At 48.0% G+C, this 15,588-nt stretch overlaps 1 protein-coding gene and 1 long non-coding RNA gene across 3 annotated transcripts in view; both read left to right on the top strand.

The window, feature by feature from the left end:
- LOC129511190 (uncharacterized) overlaps nucleotides 1–6,311 on the top strand; it is a 34,538-nt gene extending 28,227 nt beyond the window's left edge. The window contains exon 7 of one of the 2 annotated variants that reach the window (XR_008664758.1): nucleotides 5,916–6,311. This is a non-coding gene — a long non-coding RNA (uncharacterized LOC129511190). Of the gene's footprint in view, nucleotides 1–4,879; nucleotides 5,034–5,915 lie in introns of those variants that run through there. The other variant, XR_008664760.1, reaches the window with a different exon arrangement.
- A 310-nt stretch (nucleotides 6,312–6,621) lies between these two features.
- On the top strand, nucleotides 6,622–14,024 carry RRM2 (ribonucleotide reductase regulatory subunit M2). Its single transcript, XM_055327754.1, has 10 exons — nucleotides 6,622–6,783; nucleotides 6,858–6,932; nucleotides 7,308–7,451; nucleotides 7,757–7,873; nucleotides 8,464–8,597; nucleotides 10,473–10,567; nucleotides 10,692–10,825; nucleotides 11,718–11,822; nucleotides 11,909–12,022; nucleotides 12,100–14,024. Exons 1-10 carry the CDS (start codon nucleotides 6,670–6,672, stop codon nucleotides 12,250–12,252), a joined length of 1,185 nt encoding a protein of 394 aa, XP_055183729.1. The 5' UTR covers nucleotides 6,622–6,669; the 3' UTR covers nucleotides 12,253–14,024.
- Nucleotides 14,025–15,588: the final 1,564 nt, after the last annotated feature.

The raw sequence follows: 15,588 nt of genomic DNA on the forward strand, positions 1-15,588 counted from the left end.
CAGGCACACACTTGAGCATGGATGTTACCAAACCTGGGTGGTGGGGGGGGGGGGGGGAGTGTCCTCAGATCAGCCTCACGTGCCTGTCAGGGGGCCTGATGCTTCATGGGAGTAGGACTCAGGCCAGAGGGGGGATGTGGGGGGCTTTGTGGATGGAGACACGCAGGGCTGGCCCCTCTTGCTCATGACTCACTCCTTCATTTCCTTGGGGGAAGGCTGGCCCCCCATTGTGATGGCCAGAGGTGCAGCATGGACCTCTGGTTTGAGTGGGAGCCCCCACTTCTGCTTTGCTCGCCTGCCTAGAGACTACTGTGCTGGTGGTGGGGAGGAGACAGAAGAAAGATGGGACAGAGGGGGCTGTAATAATGACCAGGGCTGTGGGTCACTGGGGACCTGCAAATGAAGTAGGAAAGACACATTGGAATAGCTTCAGTTTTGTCTTTCAGAAGACTAGAAGAGGTCAGCAAGGCTCCCTAAATGGGGAGGACTGGACTTTCATAAACACCTTTAAGGCGCTTTAAATATCCTGCTCCCTTTAATCCTCAGGAGAACCCCATGTAGTAGGAATTATCGTGCCCATTTTATCAGTAAAGCAACCAACTCGGAAATATCAAGAGGTTTGTCCCAGGTCATCTAATAAATAAGAAGCGACCCTGGAATTCAGACTTGAATCCAGGGCTGGTCCCCGTCACTCCATCACACTGACTGAGTCTGGAAGCAGCTGAACTAGGAAGTTTGTCTTCAGGGCTTTGGAGGATTGATTTGCCTGGGCTTTGCTTCTCCTCCTTCTGAAGTTATCATTTAGCTCAAATGCATGAGTGGTGAGTATGGCCTCCTGGGTTCTTCTCTGCGGACTTCATCCTCCCTTCCCTCCCCTCCCAGCCCTCCCCCCCACCCCATGGGGATTTGTTCCTACTTGCAAACCCGTTTGCATAGGTTGCTCTAAGTCTACCAGTTCAGAATGACATTTACAGCTGCTGTCCCCTCTCTGCCCAAACATACATGTATGCGACCACAGTACCTAGAAAGAACTCACTATTGTGGCCCCTTATCCAGGGAAGGAGGCTATTAAGAAAAAATTATCAGTAATAAGCCAACAGGAAGCTGATCTTGATTGTGAGGAAATAAACTTATCCTGGGCCTACAACATTGTGCCCTTCCATCCTTATTTTTTTCTTTCTTTTTGAAATTTAAGTTATTTATTCATGAGAGATGGGGGTTGGGGGGCAGAGACAGAGGGAGAAGCAGGCTTTCTGCTAAGCAGGGAGCCCAGATGCGGGGGTTCTATCCCAGAACCTGAGATCATGATGACCTGAGCCAAAGGCAGATGTTTCACCGACTGAGCCAGCCAGGCGCCCTTTATTTTTCTTTCTTTTTTCAAGTCAACCTTGGAATCCTCTTTCAGACATAGCCTGGAGAGGGGCTTGGCCTGGCAGGAAGGTGAGAGTAGGGAGTTTGAGGATTGGTAGGGAAAGCCCTGGTGATCAGGCCCAGAAAGAGGGAGGGAAAGGGCCCTGGGGCAAACTGCAGGGAGCAGGAGGGTAGCATTTTTATGAGAGATGAGTGGAGGGGAGGTCCCCAGTTGGGTTTTCTGTGGTTGACGGAGGACCGGAGGGCAGAAAAAGGCTGACCCAACTCTACCCTTGGCTCACCGCCCCACTCTTGCAGTCCCACAGCTAGCAAGTCACACTTGGGATGGAGTATTGTGTTTTCCGGCTTCCCTCCAAGGCAGTTTCCTCAACAGGATTCTGAGCATCCTGAAGATGTGAAAGGCGAATGTCAAGTTCAGAGGGAGGAAGGGGCTGCTCTGGAGCCACACCGGGAGCAGCTCACAGTTTTTGAGAATGGCTGACTTTGCTGCCTCATGGTTGGGAAACAAAAGAACTCCCCGGACAGAAGGGACAGGTGGGTTGTAGGAAGGAAATTTCATAAACAGAATTCGGCATATCTTATGATCTTATTCAGCCTTAAATATGGATCTTATTCTTATTAAATCTTATTCTTATCATTATTCTTATTATTCTTCTTAAATATGAATCTTATTCAGCCTTAAAAATGAACGATATCCTGACCCAGGTCACAACATGGATGAACCTGGAGGATGTTATGCTGAGTGAAATAAGCCAGTCACAAAAGGAGAAATATTGTAAGATTCCGCTTACCTAAGGCACTTAGTCAAGTTCAGGAAGGCAAAGACAGATGCTGGTTATGAGAGCCTGGTGGGCGGGGGGGATGGGCAGCTAGTATTTAATGGGGACAGAGTTTCGGTTTGGGATGAAGGGGTTCTAGAGATGCAGGGTGGTGATTGAAGGTTGCACAATAGTATAGTGAACTTCATGGCATTGATTTGCTCCTTGAAAATGGCTCAAATGGTAAATCATAGCTTATGTATATTTTACTACAATAAAAAAAGCTAAATCTAATAAAGCCTTTAGACAGAACTCCCATTATATATAAATATATTTATTTTTTATATTAAAAATATTTAAAAATACACACACACACACACAAATACAGGGGTTAGCAAAACAAGTTAAATGACACTATGGAGACCCAATGAGGCCAGTGTAGAATGTGGGACAATTGACAAGAAAACTGGCCTGAACTTTAAAAAGTCAATGTCATGGGGAAAAAGAAATAGGAGAGTTGTTCTGAATAAAAGAGAACAAAAAGACACAATAACCAAATGTACTGTGTGCACTTAAAATGGACAAAGTGAAAAAAACATATTTGAAATACCTGGGAACACTTGATTATGGGCTAGATATTAGATAGTATTAAGGAATTAATGTTAATTTTCTTAGGTGTGAACATGTTCCCATGGTTATGTTTAGAGAATGTCCTTAGTTTCAGGAGATACCTGCCGAAATATATTGAAAGGTCTGAGGGTGACATGGCATGGCATCTGCACCTCACTTTCAAATGATCTAGAAAAAACCCAAAAGCCTCACATACCCAGTGAAGGGGAGAAAGCAAATATGGCAAAGGGGAAATGATTGTTGAATCCTACACTGGTGGTGGGTGAATGCTGGAGAATTCTTTCCATTTTTGTGTCTGTTGAAATATTCCTAATAAAAAGTTGAGGGAGGGAATGGCTAAAATGAACAACTCCAGGAATAACTGATATTGGTGAAGATGTGGAGGAAGGGAAGCCCTCTTACACTGTTGGTAGGAGTGCAAACTCATGCAGCCACTCTGGAAAACAGTATGGAAGTTCCTCAAAAAGTTAAAAATAGAGTTATCCTATGACCCAGCAATTGCACTACCAGGTATTCATCCAAAAGATAAGTGACTAAAAGGGGTACATGCACCCCAATGTTTAGAGTAATGTCCACAATAGCCAAACTATGGAAAGAGCCCAGATGTCCATTGACATGTGAATGGATAGAGAAGATGTGGTAGGGGCACCTGCGTGGCTCAGTCAGTTAAGTGTCTGCCTACGGCTCAGGTCCTGATCTGGGGTCCTGGGATTGAGCCCCAGGTCAGGCACCCTGCGTGGGGAGGGGAGTCTGCTTCTCTCTCTCCCTCTAACCCCCTCCCCCATACACACACATCTGCTAGTGCTCTTGCTCTCTCAAATGAATAAATAAAAATCTTAAAAAAAGAAAAAGAAAGAGGTGGTGGTATATACCTACGATGGAATATTACTCAGCCATGAAAAAGAATGAAACGTTGCCGTTCACAGTGATGTGGATGGAGCTAGAGGGTATCATGCCAAGCAAAACTGGTCAGTTAGAAAAAGGCAAATACCATGATTTCACTCATATGTGGTATTTCAGAAACAAAACAGATGAACACAGGGGAAGGGAAGGAAAAATAAAGTAAGAGGATAATTGAGAGGGAGGTAAACCATAAGAGACTCTTAACTCCAGGAAATAAACAGGGTGGCTGGGGTGGAGGTGAGTAGGGGGACAGGGTTAGGGGTGATGGGCTTTCAGGAGGGCAGGGAGTGAGCGCTGGGTGTTCTGTGCAACTGATGAGCACCCAATCCTACCTCTAAAACGAGTAAAAAGAAGTTGGGACAGAAAAATTCTAGCTGTGCGGTTGGAGCTGTGTGACCTTGGGCAGTCTCCTTGCCTCCTAGGCCTTCCTTTCTTCACCTGAAAAGGCCTGAAAGCCCCCCCCACGGTTGTCTGGGTTACAAGCCGGAAGCACCTGGCTCAGGTGCCCAGGGGCTGCGGGGTGGCTGTCACCAGGAGGGTTAACAGGCCGTCCCTGGCAGGTGTCTGGCGGAGGGAGTGAGCAGTGGCTTTGAGAAAGCCGCTTGAGCTCCCGGGCCCGGGCCTCTGCCTGTGGGGGGTGGATGGGGAAGTGACCCCTTAGGGGCCACCTCGCCCTGCCAGCTGGAGGGAGGAGGATGGGTAAAGGCGCAACCGCGAGGGGCGGGGCGGCGGGAGCGCGGGCCCGGAAGTGGGGGGCGGGGCTGGGCGCCGAGGCCCCGCCCCCTGGAGGCTGGGGGCGGAGCCTCTCCCTCCCGCCGGCCAATCGTAGAGCAGATGTCAAAACGGGCGCCCAGAGGAAACGAAAAGGAACCGCAGACGCCCGGTGCCTGGTGCTGGCGCGTGGCGGCCGCGGGGCGCATCCTGTCGCGGCGCCCGGGTCCCCCGGTCTGGCCGTGCGCCCCCGTCTCTCTCCGGGCCGCAGGGCAGAGGAGGCACCGGGGGCCCGAAGCCCGGCCGGGCGGGCTCCTCGGGGTGTGACCTCCGAGCGGAGCCACGTAGCTTTCGGCGCCCGCTTCCTCTTGGAAAGTCCGAGCAGCCGGAGCGCGGGGGAGGGAGCACGGGACGTGCCCCCGTGACTCACCGTCGGGAGGGGTGAAGGGGAGAATGGCGGCGACCTTTCTTTCTGCCTCGTGCTACCTACTTCTGGTCTTCCCCAGTTTTCTACAGTGCACCCGTGTTGTTTGGGGAGTCAGGAAAAAGTGAAGCTAAGAACGAAGTCAAATTCTGGCTGGCTCCCAGAGTGATACTTTCATGGGTTCCTGTACATACAGAGTATATAACAGGAGCTAAGCAAAAAGCACATGGTGCCCGAGACAGCAACCGAAAGGAGCACTTCGTTATGGATGATGCGAAATCGGAATGTGAGTTGGGTAGTGGAGGATACCAGGGTATCCTTGACACATTTATTAGATGTGATAATGGCTTTATCAGCCATAAAATCATCCCTAACAATACCCGTTTTTCTGGAGCTGGATGCTGAAAGAAGGTGGAATTGACAATGCCTGCGAGTTGCTTTAAAACTAAGGATGCTAGACCAAAGTTTTAGTTCTTGCTTTGTCTAAGGGCTAGGATCGTCACTGATCTTTCTGAGGCTTGAGAATACATTAAACACAGTATGTACGTGGTACTAAGAAATGGAAGAAACAGACCCAAGTGAGGAGGGGGATCTTCCCTACCTCGGACCTCTTTATAATATCTACAAAAGACCCTGTAAAAAGTCCAGTGTTTCTCTTAGTGACAGCCCTAAGAGTGTTTGCAGATTTTGGAACTTTTCACAGGGGAATCATTTATTTCTTGGTTATTAACATTTCTTTCTCTTCATTTCTGGCATTTTGCCACTTGCACGGCAAATGTCTGGCAAATCTGAAAAAAACCAAATACAAAGTAAAACAAAAACTGTTAATTAATTCGTGTCTGCCTCATGACAATGCAGGTTTTCAATCTCTTCAGACTACTTGATGCCCAATAAGCAGCAGATGAATTCCCAGTTCTTCAAGCTTTCAAGATGTTTTTGCTCAGCTTCTGATTTTTAAAAATGCTGACATAGGGGAAGGTGGTCTGACACCAGGCACAAGTTCAGTGGCAAACTGTACCAAAGGCCCTCTCTGGCATTTAGTTAACTCGGCTTTACAAAGGACTGTGCATTTTTACCAGAATTATCGCGCTGATCTCATTTTATTAATGATCCCACAGGTTAGGTCGGGCGACTAGTCCCATTTTACCAAGGAGGGCAAGGAATCTTTTACAACCAGGTGAGGGACACAGCAACTGCACTGCGGGACTCAGTGGCCAGCGACCCTAACCGTTAGGCAGCACGGTTGTCACCGACCCTCCGGCCGCCAGGTCAGCCGGAACTCGAGGACCCCTAAACCCCCACCCAGGGACACGTACCTAAACGGTCGCACCCCCGCGCTCGTCTCTCGCAGCCGGGGGCGTTTCCAGGCATTTGCACCAACCTCATTTGCAAAACCACTCGCCTCAACCCGCGAAAACGGTTCAGGGGTGGGGGAATGGTCTCCCGCCCGCTCCCGGGCGGCCTCCAATCGCGTTGCTTCATTCAATCCCGAGCGGTTCCCGGGTAGGCGAGTCCCGCGCGCGCCACGGCCACCGAATAGCGCGGGGGCTGCACCCTTCGCCCGGGCGGGGGGCCCGCAGGGGCCCGGGCGGCGGCGCCCCTCGCGCGGTCGGCGGGCCCGGGGGTCCCGGGGGTCTCGGGGGTCCCCGAGGGGTCCCGCAGGGTCCGGGGCGGCCGGCGGCGGGGGCTCCCGCGCGGCTCTCGAATCGCGGACGTCCGGCCGGCGCATCCAATGGGAAGGCGGCGCCTGGCCACGCCCACCGCGCGCGCCCCTCGGCGGTGGGCTTTTAAGGCCGGCCCGGCGGCGCGGGGGCTCCCCGGACCTGCGCGCCGCCGCCGCCGCCGAGCGCCGCCGAGCTGCCTGCCGCCGCCATGCTCTCCGTCCGCGTCCCGCTCGCCACCATCGCGGACCCCCAGCAGCAGCAGCAGCAGCAGCTCCAGCTCTCGCCCCTCAAGGGGCTCAGCCTGGCGGACAAGGAGAACACGGTGAGCGCGCGCGCGGGCCCGGGGGCGGGGGGCCTGCGGGCCGGGGCTGCCCCTCACCGCGCGTCTCCCCGCAGCCCCCGGCCCTCAGCGGCACCCGCGTGCTGGCCAGCAAGACCGCCCGGAGGATCTTCCAGGAGCCCGCCGAGCCGGTGAGTGGCGGGGCGGCCGGCGGGCAAGCGGCCTGTGCGGGCGGGGCGCTGCCGGCAGGGGGCGCCCGCCGCCTGTTGGCGCCAAAGCCTCATTGTCTCCCCTGCGTTTCTAACCCAGCCCCTCCCGGCCCGCGCTCCTTTCCCGCCAAGGCATTCCCTCCCGCCCCGTCTGCCCTTCCTCACACTTGCGCAGATTCCCCCCTTTCCCCTCTTGCACCCCGGTTGTGTTCTCTGTACGATGAACGACGACAGCTGACACTTCACACGCCGAACCACACGGGATTGCCGGTAACTGAACGCGCTCGGCCGCAAAAAGTGGCGATTTCATGTGGTTCGCCCTACCAGAGACATTTCATTACTCTCTCGCCCCCACAGAAAACTAAGGTACTTGCCTCCAGCGCGGAGGAGGAGCCACTGCTGAGAGAAAACCCCCGTCGCTTTGTCATCTTCCCTATCGAGTACCATGATATTTGGCAGATGTATAAGAAAGCGGAGGCTTCCTTTTGGACAGCCGAAGAGGTAAACCGAGGCAGGAGCTGGGGCCCTACAAGGTTAAGTGTAGTAAGCGTTGCCCCCAGAGGAAGCCCCCTGCAGGAGTGGGTGCAACTTGCTTGAAATATACTTAACTCTTCCTCTTGCCCCTCTTGGGGATGGTTGCCCCCCGAGGATGTGAGATGTTCCAAGTGGCAAAGGGAGCCGTGCGTGGGAGGGATGTTCCCGATCAAGTGGTGTCAGGACACTTAACAGAAGAAGGTCTGAGGGTTAGGTATGTGTGTGTACGGCCCCACATGCTTACCGACCCTTGTGAACCTCTTAAACCTCAGGTGGATCTTTCCAAGGACATTCAGCACTGGGAATCCCTGAAGCCTGAGGAGAGATATTTTATATCCCATGTTCTGGCTTTCTTTGCAGCGAGCGATGGCATAGTAAATGAAAACTTGGTGAGTTTCCAGAAAAACATCTGCTTTCGTTCGCTTCCAGATTAAAGAAATGGGTCAAGCTATTCCAGAAAAAAAACTAATCCTCTTTCCTCATCTTTTCAAGTTCTGTATTTGTAAGCTGGTAGTTCTCTTACATGGTGTTTCCTGTTTTATAATCTGCTTTGCAGTGGTTTCTTCTTTAGTCTTGTTAGTCATTGTCCCCCCTCCGGGCTCAAGAAGCTTAAAGACAATGTCAAGTGGTAGGAGTAGGTTTGCTCCTTATGACTATGACATTGTTTCTTTTTTGTGGCTTTGCTTTTTTAAAAATTGGATTCCATAGATGTCTTATTGTGAGTGGTTCCTTCCTGCAGTGGATTAGGAAGAAATGAAGAATGTTTGCAGAATCCCTATAAAATAGACCTTATCTGTTTCCTGATCTGTAAATCGAGGTAAAATTTTGGCATAAAATGTCCAGCTTTACCCCAGAATAGTGAAGACGTATTGTTTCTAAAAATAGAAACAAACCTTATAATATTATAAAGGGAGTGTGATGTATCCAGGATCCTGAGGGGATGCTCCTGGAGCTGAATTGTGATGTGTTCTACCACTAGGTGGAGCGATTTAGCCAAGAAGTTCAGATTACAGAAGCCCGCTGTTTCTATGGCTTCCAAATCGCCATGGAAAACATCCACTCTGAGATGTATAGTCTCCTCATTGACACTTATATTAAAGATTCCAAAGAAAGGTGAGTATTTGGGTGGTCTGCCAACGTGTTCAGGATTCACTAATTGTTAAAATATTTCAAGTTTTCGCGTTTACATAGGGGTAGAAGGATTCCAAGAGACTAGGCAGGCAGACAAGGCAGTTTCTACTGCCCCTGGTCCTGTGTGCTCTGAGGAAGAGGCCTAAACTCACTTTATTGGCCAGTCACTTAAAAACAAGTCATGAGGGACGCCTCGGTGGGTCAGTTGTTGAGCGTCTGCCATCAGCTCAGGACATGATCTGAGGTTTCCGGAATCGGGTCCCGTATCGGGCTCCCTGCATGGAGCCTGCTTCTCCCTCTGCCTGTGTTCTGCTGCATCTCTCTCTGTGTCTCCCATGAATAAATAAATAAAATCTTTTTTTTTTAATAAAATCTTAAAAAAAAAAAGTCATGAGGTTACTCCATTTTTAGAGGTGGGAGTATACTGTTGGTCATTGAATCCAATGTCTTTCTTCCAAAACAAAACACATCCATTGAGGCTGTATGATGAAGGAAATCCTAGGTCTGACAGTTTTTACTCATGTGCAAATCTGTTAACCTCAAACGAGAAGCTGGGGCAAAGTGGAGGGGAATAGAGGACACATCCAAATAGAACGTTACTTTTCCTCTTAAAGACCTTGAAATGTGGTACGGAAAACAAGTTTAAGAGAGAGATTCTAGAGTGAAGCAAAGGCAGCAGTTTACTGATAGATGAGTTTAGGCACAGGACTGTGAGGAGATGGGTTTGCATTATGGGATCACAGAGGAGAAATCAAGGTAGCTTGAGGCCGGTTTTACATTTTCCAGATTGGAGAGGAGGAGAAAGTTAGAAAAGGCTGTGTGAGTGGTCTAGATACCAAGGTCAACTTCAGGATGAGAGTCCTGCGTGGTACAGAAGTGATAGAGCTGTAAAGTAGGCTCTTGTGGCTTATCTGGAATAATGTGAAGGGGAAAAATGAGTGGTGGCTTGGAAGGGCTGGCAGGCTTAGGGAGACAAGTGTATAGACCGAAATGAGGAAGGATAAACGTAGGCTTGACTGAGATAAATAAACAGAACGGGCAGTAGGATCAGGAGGGTCTGGTGGTTCAAAAGCTAGGGAGAGGCAGACCCTGGTCTCAGGATGTCGACATGGAAAGAGAATGAAGAGAGCAATGTGGTTGCTCTGTTGACCTTGGGTTCAGAAGACAAGGTCACCTGATAAAGGAACAGGTTGGGGAATCTAGACTCCCAAACTGGGCACAGAGATACAATGAAGGCGGAAGAGGATAATAAGGAAGAAGTAGGCAAGTTGGGGGGACAGTTGATTTACTTTCCTGATCTGGGATCATCAGTGTAGTATAGACTTAAAAGTAGGAAGCAAGCTCAGATTATTCGGTTTATTGGCTTTAATTATTTTATTATATCCATATGGCATTTATTTTATTAAATGCATATATGGCATTTGGGGCCTATATAATTAGCCCGATATGATTAGTGAAGATGGTGCTACCTAGGAAGATAATGGTCAGCGTAGCTTAAATAGTCTTAGCAGTTAAGATTTTATGGCTTCTCAAGTTTAAAGATAGGGCCTGTGAACTTTGTCATGACCTGGACTTGATAATAAAGCCGATAAATGTTCTTGGTGTAATGGACTAAGACTTTTAAGGTTAGTAGATCTCAGGGCTCCCTGTGAAGTAAAGAATACCTATATTGGTATTAACAGGAGCCAAATGAATGTTGGGATTTTAAAAAGAACACTTGGTGGGGGTGGGAAGCAAAAAAGGTAATGAGAAAACATTTCAGTTTTGAGTCTTGATTTCGCCTTGGTCCCAGTGTTCTCTACATGTTTGTGGTAGGAAGTCTTTGCTGTAATTGCTGACACTCTGGGTGTCTCCTAGGGAATTTCTCTTCAACGCCATCGAGACGATGCCTTGTGTAAAGAAGAAGGCAGATTGGGCCTTGCGTTGGATTGGGGACAAAGAAGCTACCTATGGTAAGGCCACCTGGCCCCACGGATGCCTGAGTTTCATCCTCTAAGTGACATCATGGTTTGTTGGCCCTTCCTGTGCTCATGCACAGTTGCTCACTGGAACCATGTCGGTGTTAACTCTTCACAGGAGAACGGGTTGTGGCCTTTGCTGCCGTGGAAGGAATCTTCTTTTCGGGTTCTTTTGCGTCGATATTCTGGCTCAAGAAACGGGGCCTGATGCCTGGCCTCACGTTTTCCAATGAACTTATTAGCAGAGATGAGGTGAGTCTAATTCAGGCTAATGTGCACCCCAAACATCTACAACTCTTTGGTTCACTGAAGGGAACTCGATAAAATGTTGCCTCATGTCCACATTGAACATGTGAGTTCAGCCATATCTGGGCTTGGTAGAACATGAAATATATTGAAAGTACTCGTATTCTCAATACTTGTCCAGTCTCCTGTGTGAGCCTACTGTGCTCCAAAGTTCGTCGATAAGCATCCTAAAGGAAGTGAGAATCCTTCTGGTCCAGTGTCCTGTCTTTGACTGCACTTGGATTAAGCTGGAGGGAAAGGCGAAGATGTCTAGATGCTCTCATTTGATTCTAGTTGGCAAAGCCAGAGCCACGGACCCTGTCATGCTTGGAGCCCAGTGACCAATGAGTTGATCTTGCTTTGTAAGAAGTTCTTCCTTCCGATCTAGGAAGATCAGGGTTACTTGGCACTAAGACTTGTAGACTCCATTCACTGGCAGTTGCATCACGATTTCCTGACCATTAGGTTGTAAATCTCAAAACCAGCCAAGTCAATCTCAAAGCAGCCTAGTCACTGCTGGGAATAGTGGCAAAATGAGAGCTCACGGATGTAGAAAAAAATGCTTTGAGCTGAAGTCCTACCCTGTCCTGTGCTCCTGTATGGGGCAGCAGGGAACAGACTTGGCCTGCTGTCATTGCCCTGGGTAGCAGTGTTGAGGGCCTTGGGATGAGGCTAAACCTGCCGTGACCTACACAGAGCAGATGGCAGTTGAAATCCTTTTCCCTTTGACAGTTTTAAGTGCTTTTAGTATGGTCGCACGAGACATATGAGGAGAATGCAGAAAAGGGTAAAGCCATTTCCTGTTTCATGTTAACGATAGATGTCTGGTTTTATAGTGATCTTAAACCTTTTCTTCTAGGGTTTACACTGTGATTTTGCCTGCCTGATGTTCAAACACCTGGTCCACAAACCTTCAGAGCAGAGGGTGAAGGAAATAATTATCAATGCCGTTAGGATAGAACAGGTGGGTGATACATGAGGGTCTCTTGTGCTCACCAGAAGAGGTCTTTATGCTTCTGTTCTATTGAGAAGCTGTGTTTCGATCCCTAGGAGTTCCTCACGGAGGCCTTGCCAGTGAAGCTCATTGGGATGAATTGCACATTAATGAAGCAGTATATTGAATTCGTGGCAGACCGACTTATGCTGGAGCTCGGTTTTAGCAAGGTACAGTATTGTTTATAGCCTGCTGGTTCTCCTGAAACTGCTGTTCTGTATTTAAATTTTCCTGTGAACCTTTTCAGGTTTTCAGAGTAGAAAATCCATTTGACTTTATGGAGAATATTTCACTGGAAGGGAAGACTAACTTCTTTGAGAAGAGAGTAGGCGAGTATCAGAGGATGGGAGTGATGTCAAGTCCAACAGAGAATTCTTTTACCTTGGATGCTGACTTCTAAGTGAATGAAGATGTGCTCTTTGCTGATTTTTTTTTTCCCCTTTCTCATCCAAAAAAAAAAAAAAAAATCAGCTACTTGAAGTGTATCAAACCAGCTACACCATGAATCATCCATAACGTTCATTAATAGTATTGTTAAAACTGTGTAGCTACCTCATAAGCAAGCCTGTTGATCAGTTAATGCTAGTCGTCTCACCCAGAAAGAAGCATAGACAAAAAGCTACTCGGATTCTTAATGAAAGATATTGGCCGTGTTTGGCTTTTGCGGGCAGGCTGGCTGTCCAATGACTTCACAATGGCTCTCGGTGGCAGTCAGGTCTCCAAAGTGTGGGGACTCCAGTGAGTCTGATCTAGCACGATTAATCAGTTACTCTAAGGCCCTTGGGAGGTATCAGCCTCTGTGCTTCAAAGCAGATTTTTAAGTTTACGTACCGATTTTTATATAAAACTGGCACTTTACACACAAATAAACATAGTTTGTACTGTTGAAATAAAGGCTTGATTTAACTTAATCTGGTTTCTAGCCCAAATGCAGAGCATTCTATTGACCACTAATGGGAGCCAGTTTGCAATTTACTAGGTAACCAAAAAGTCCATCAAACCTGTGTGAATCAAGCATGTTATTTCAGTTTATTTTCTATAATGAATTGATGTTCTCTTTAATCAACTTTAAAGTCAATCCTTCATATACCTAGGTATTAGCCACTTGGTGCCATGAAGAAACGCAGGATGTGTTTTATATATACATATAATTTTTGTGTGTTTTATATTTTGGAGGCCAGGTCAAGTATTGTGGAATAAGAGGGGAAAGGAGGTTCTAATTCTTAAATCATTAGAGCTTGAAGTGTGATGTAGGCTGACTGCTGGTCGCCTGGGGGTGTGTGAGGAGCAGCATCCTTTTATTTCTCAAATCACATTTTCCCCCACCTTGAGTTCTTATAGAAGATCCTTAGATCCTTAGCTGTAGGGTCTGAGATAATATTGTAAATTGATTTTGAAATCAATCCTTGCACGAATTGACCCACTTAGGATCTTGCTCCAATTAAGTGGCACAACAAGAACTGAAATTGGCTCCCTGGAAAGTTGACCATTTTCTCTTATTTGGTCTAATTTGTAAGTAGGTAATGTTGACCTAATCCATTTGTGTCTACTACATGTTTTTTCAATTAGATATTTTTTCTGTTTTTTGTTCTTTTATATCTGGTTCATATTTTGAAATAATTGCTCAGTTAGTGCAGTTCATGATTGGAGCAGATAGTCTTCAGGGCACTTACTTCCAGCTTTTGCCTCAATCTGAGCATTACCTTGTTGGATTCCTGACCTGCAGTAGAAAACTAGAGTTGCATGAGCTATATTAATACATGTTCTGTTTACACAGTAATTTTAGAAAAGTATAAAATAATATACTTAATAGGATTAATTTGAATCAACCTGCCTTTGTGTTACCCCTGCTTTCTCCCTCCCCATCAAAAAAAAAAAAAAAAAAAAAAACCCAGCCAGGAGGTTACGAGAAGGTGGTGGATGTGGATGATATGCACTGATCCTTTGGCCACATTTGTTCCTGTCTTTTTGTGTTGGGTGATCACTGACCAACTGTTCTTTTGTCAGTTTTCTTCATTTATTGTATAAATTGTCAAATAGTCAATTTAAAAATTTCTGTAACGGTGGCTGTCTTTTAAATTATTGTTACCTAAAGTGAATCTAGATAATGTGGTTCTTACCCTTGTGCAACACAAAAGTGAATAAACGTTTTTGCCTTGCGTGTCGGGTGCAGACGGAAGTCGGAAGCAGATTTTCAGATCCTGCCTCCCCGTTGGTGCGTAACGTGAGGATTAATTTTTGCCAACTCCGATTCCGTTTCCTAAGCCGTTTAGAGGGAAGCAGGTTTTAGTCAAGCGTTTCAAAGTCTCAAAATTGAATACTGCACTGGGATTAAATGAGTTGTTCTTATGTCTGTTCCTTGATAAATTAATTCGCATTTCAGTTTAGGAAGAAAAATACTTTTCCTGAAGATTTGAGTTTATTTGCTTTTCATCCATTTTGAGGAGGGGACTTCTGATCCCTGTTCTGGCACAAGGTCTATAGGAGAAGGGGTGCCTGAGAGGTGATGGTCAAAAGCATGCCCTATGCTGCCCACGGAGTCTGTGAGTCAGGATAGAGGGGGCTTAAATTCCCAACATCCGTGGGTGAGCTGCTGCTCGGCCTCAGTTTTCCTATCTTGTTATACGATGCGGGTGGGTCTTCCTTGCTTTGCTCTTCCTCACCAAATTGAGCTGCGTGGACTTCTTGGTGGGCTGGGATTGGCCCCTCTGTCTATGAATGGCTTTTCCTGGCCCACCTTCCTAAAGCCTTTCTGAACTCATGACCTTGTCTATCCTGCCACTTGAAATCTGCAGGTATGTGTGTGACCACAGCTGCCCCATCAGGCACTGTTCTGAACCATAGGAGAGGCAGCAGGGAACCTAACCAGCCCTCTGTGCAGCTTAGGTTCTCAAAGAGGAAGCTGAGGTGTGAGTGACTTGGTTAGACCATGAGCCAGGGCAGGGAAGGCATAGCCGAGAACTTGAGGTGGATGGGAGCATTAGGAGAAGCTTGTGTTGCGGGGGTGATCTTGTTTCTCTGTGGAGGAGGAGGAGGGAGGTGGGGACTGGTCCTCCAGATTCCCTTCCTGGTCTTCCTGCCAAGGCTCCTGTAGAAGGCACATTCAGGTCCTTACTTGTGCCCCTGTCTTAGCATAAAGCCTCCTAGGATTGGGCCCTGGTGAATGAGAAATTAATTTGAGCTGAGTATTTTGGGGTGGGTGAGGTCTTGGGAGCAGGTGTGTTCTGTGTCATGGACGAACCTGAGATCGTTGCCTTCATACCCCAAGGGCACTCTAAATGTCATTGGATGTGTAAGATCAGGGTGGTGACAGGCCCAGTGGGGTGTTCCGAGCAGCCATGCTCTCAGGATCAACTTAAAATAGCTTCCCTGTGGGCCACCTGTGCCAGCTGCCCACTGTAGAACACACTTCTCATACTTCACCTAGAGGACCTGCATCAGTTAAGTGGTTAGGCCACAGAGTCAGAATCATCCGCTCACCATGGCCTGTGATCTGAGCTGACGACCAGCTTCTTGTGGAGCTGGAACTGGATGGGTATTAAGGCCATCTGGCCAGGTTGCTGACTGGCTGTTTATGTGTGCCATTGAGGATGAAGAGCTCTGCCACCACTGGCCTGGAGATCCTAATAGTGGTTTAATTCTGCATAGCAATATGGTTGCAGCTCCCTGGGGAACTGCTTTGGCTTTTGAGAGTAGGATTGTATGGCTTGGCCTGTTGGACCCAGAGAAGGCTGAT

The sequence above is a fragment of the Nyctereutes procyonoides genome, unplaced genomic scaffold (assembly GCF_905146905.1).
Source record: "Nyctereutes procyonoides isolate TBG_1078 unplaced genomic scaffold, NYPRO_anot_genome, whole genome shotgun sequence".
Taxonomy (NCBI): Eukaryota; Metazoa; Chordata; class Mammalia; order Carnivora; family Canidae; genus Nyctereutes; species Nyctereutes procyonoides.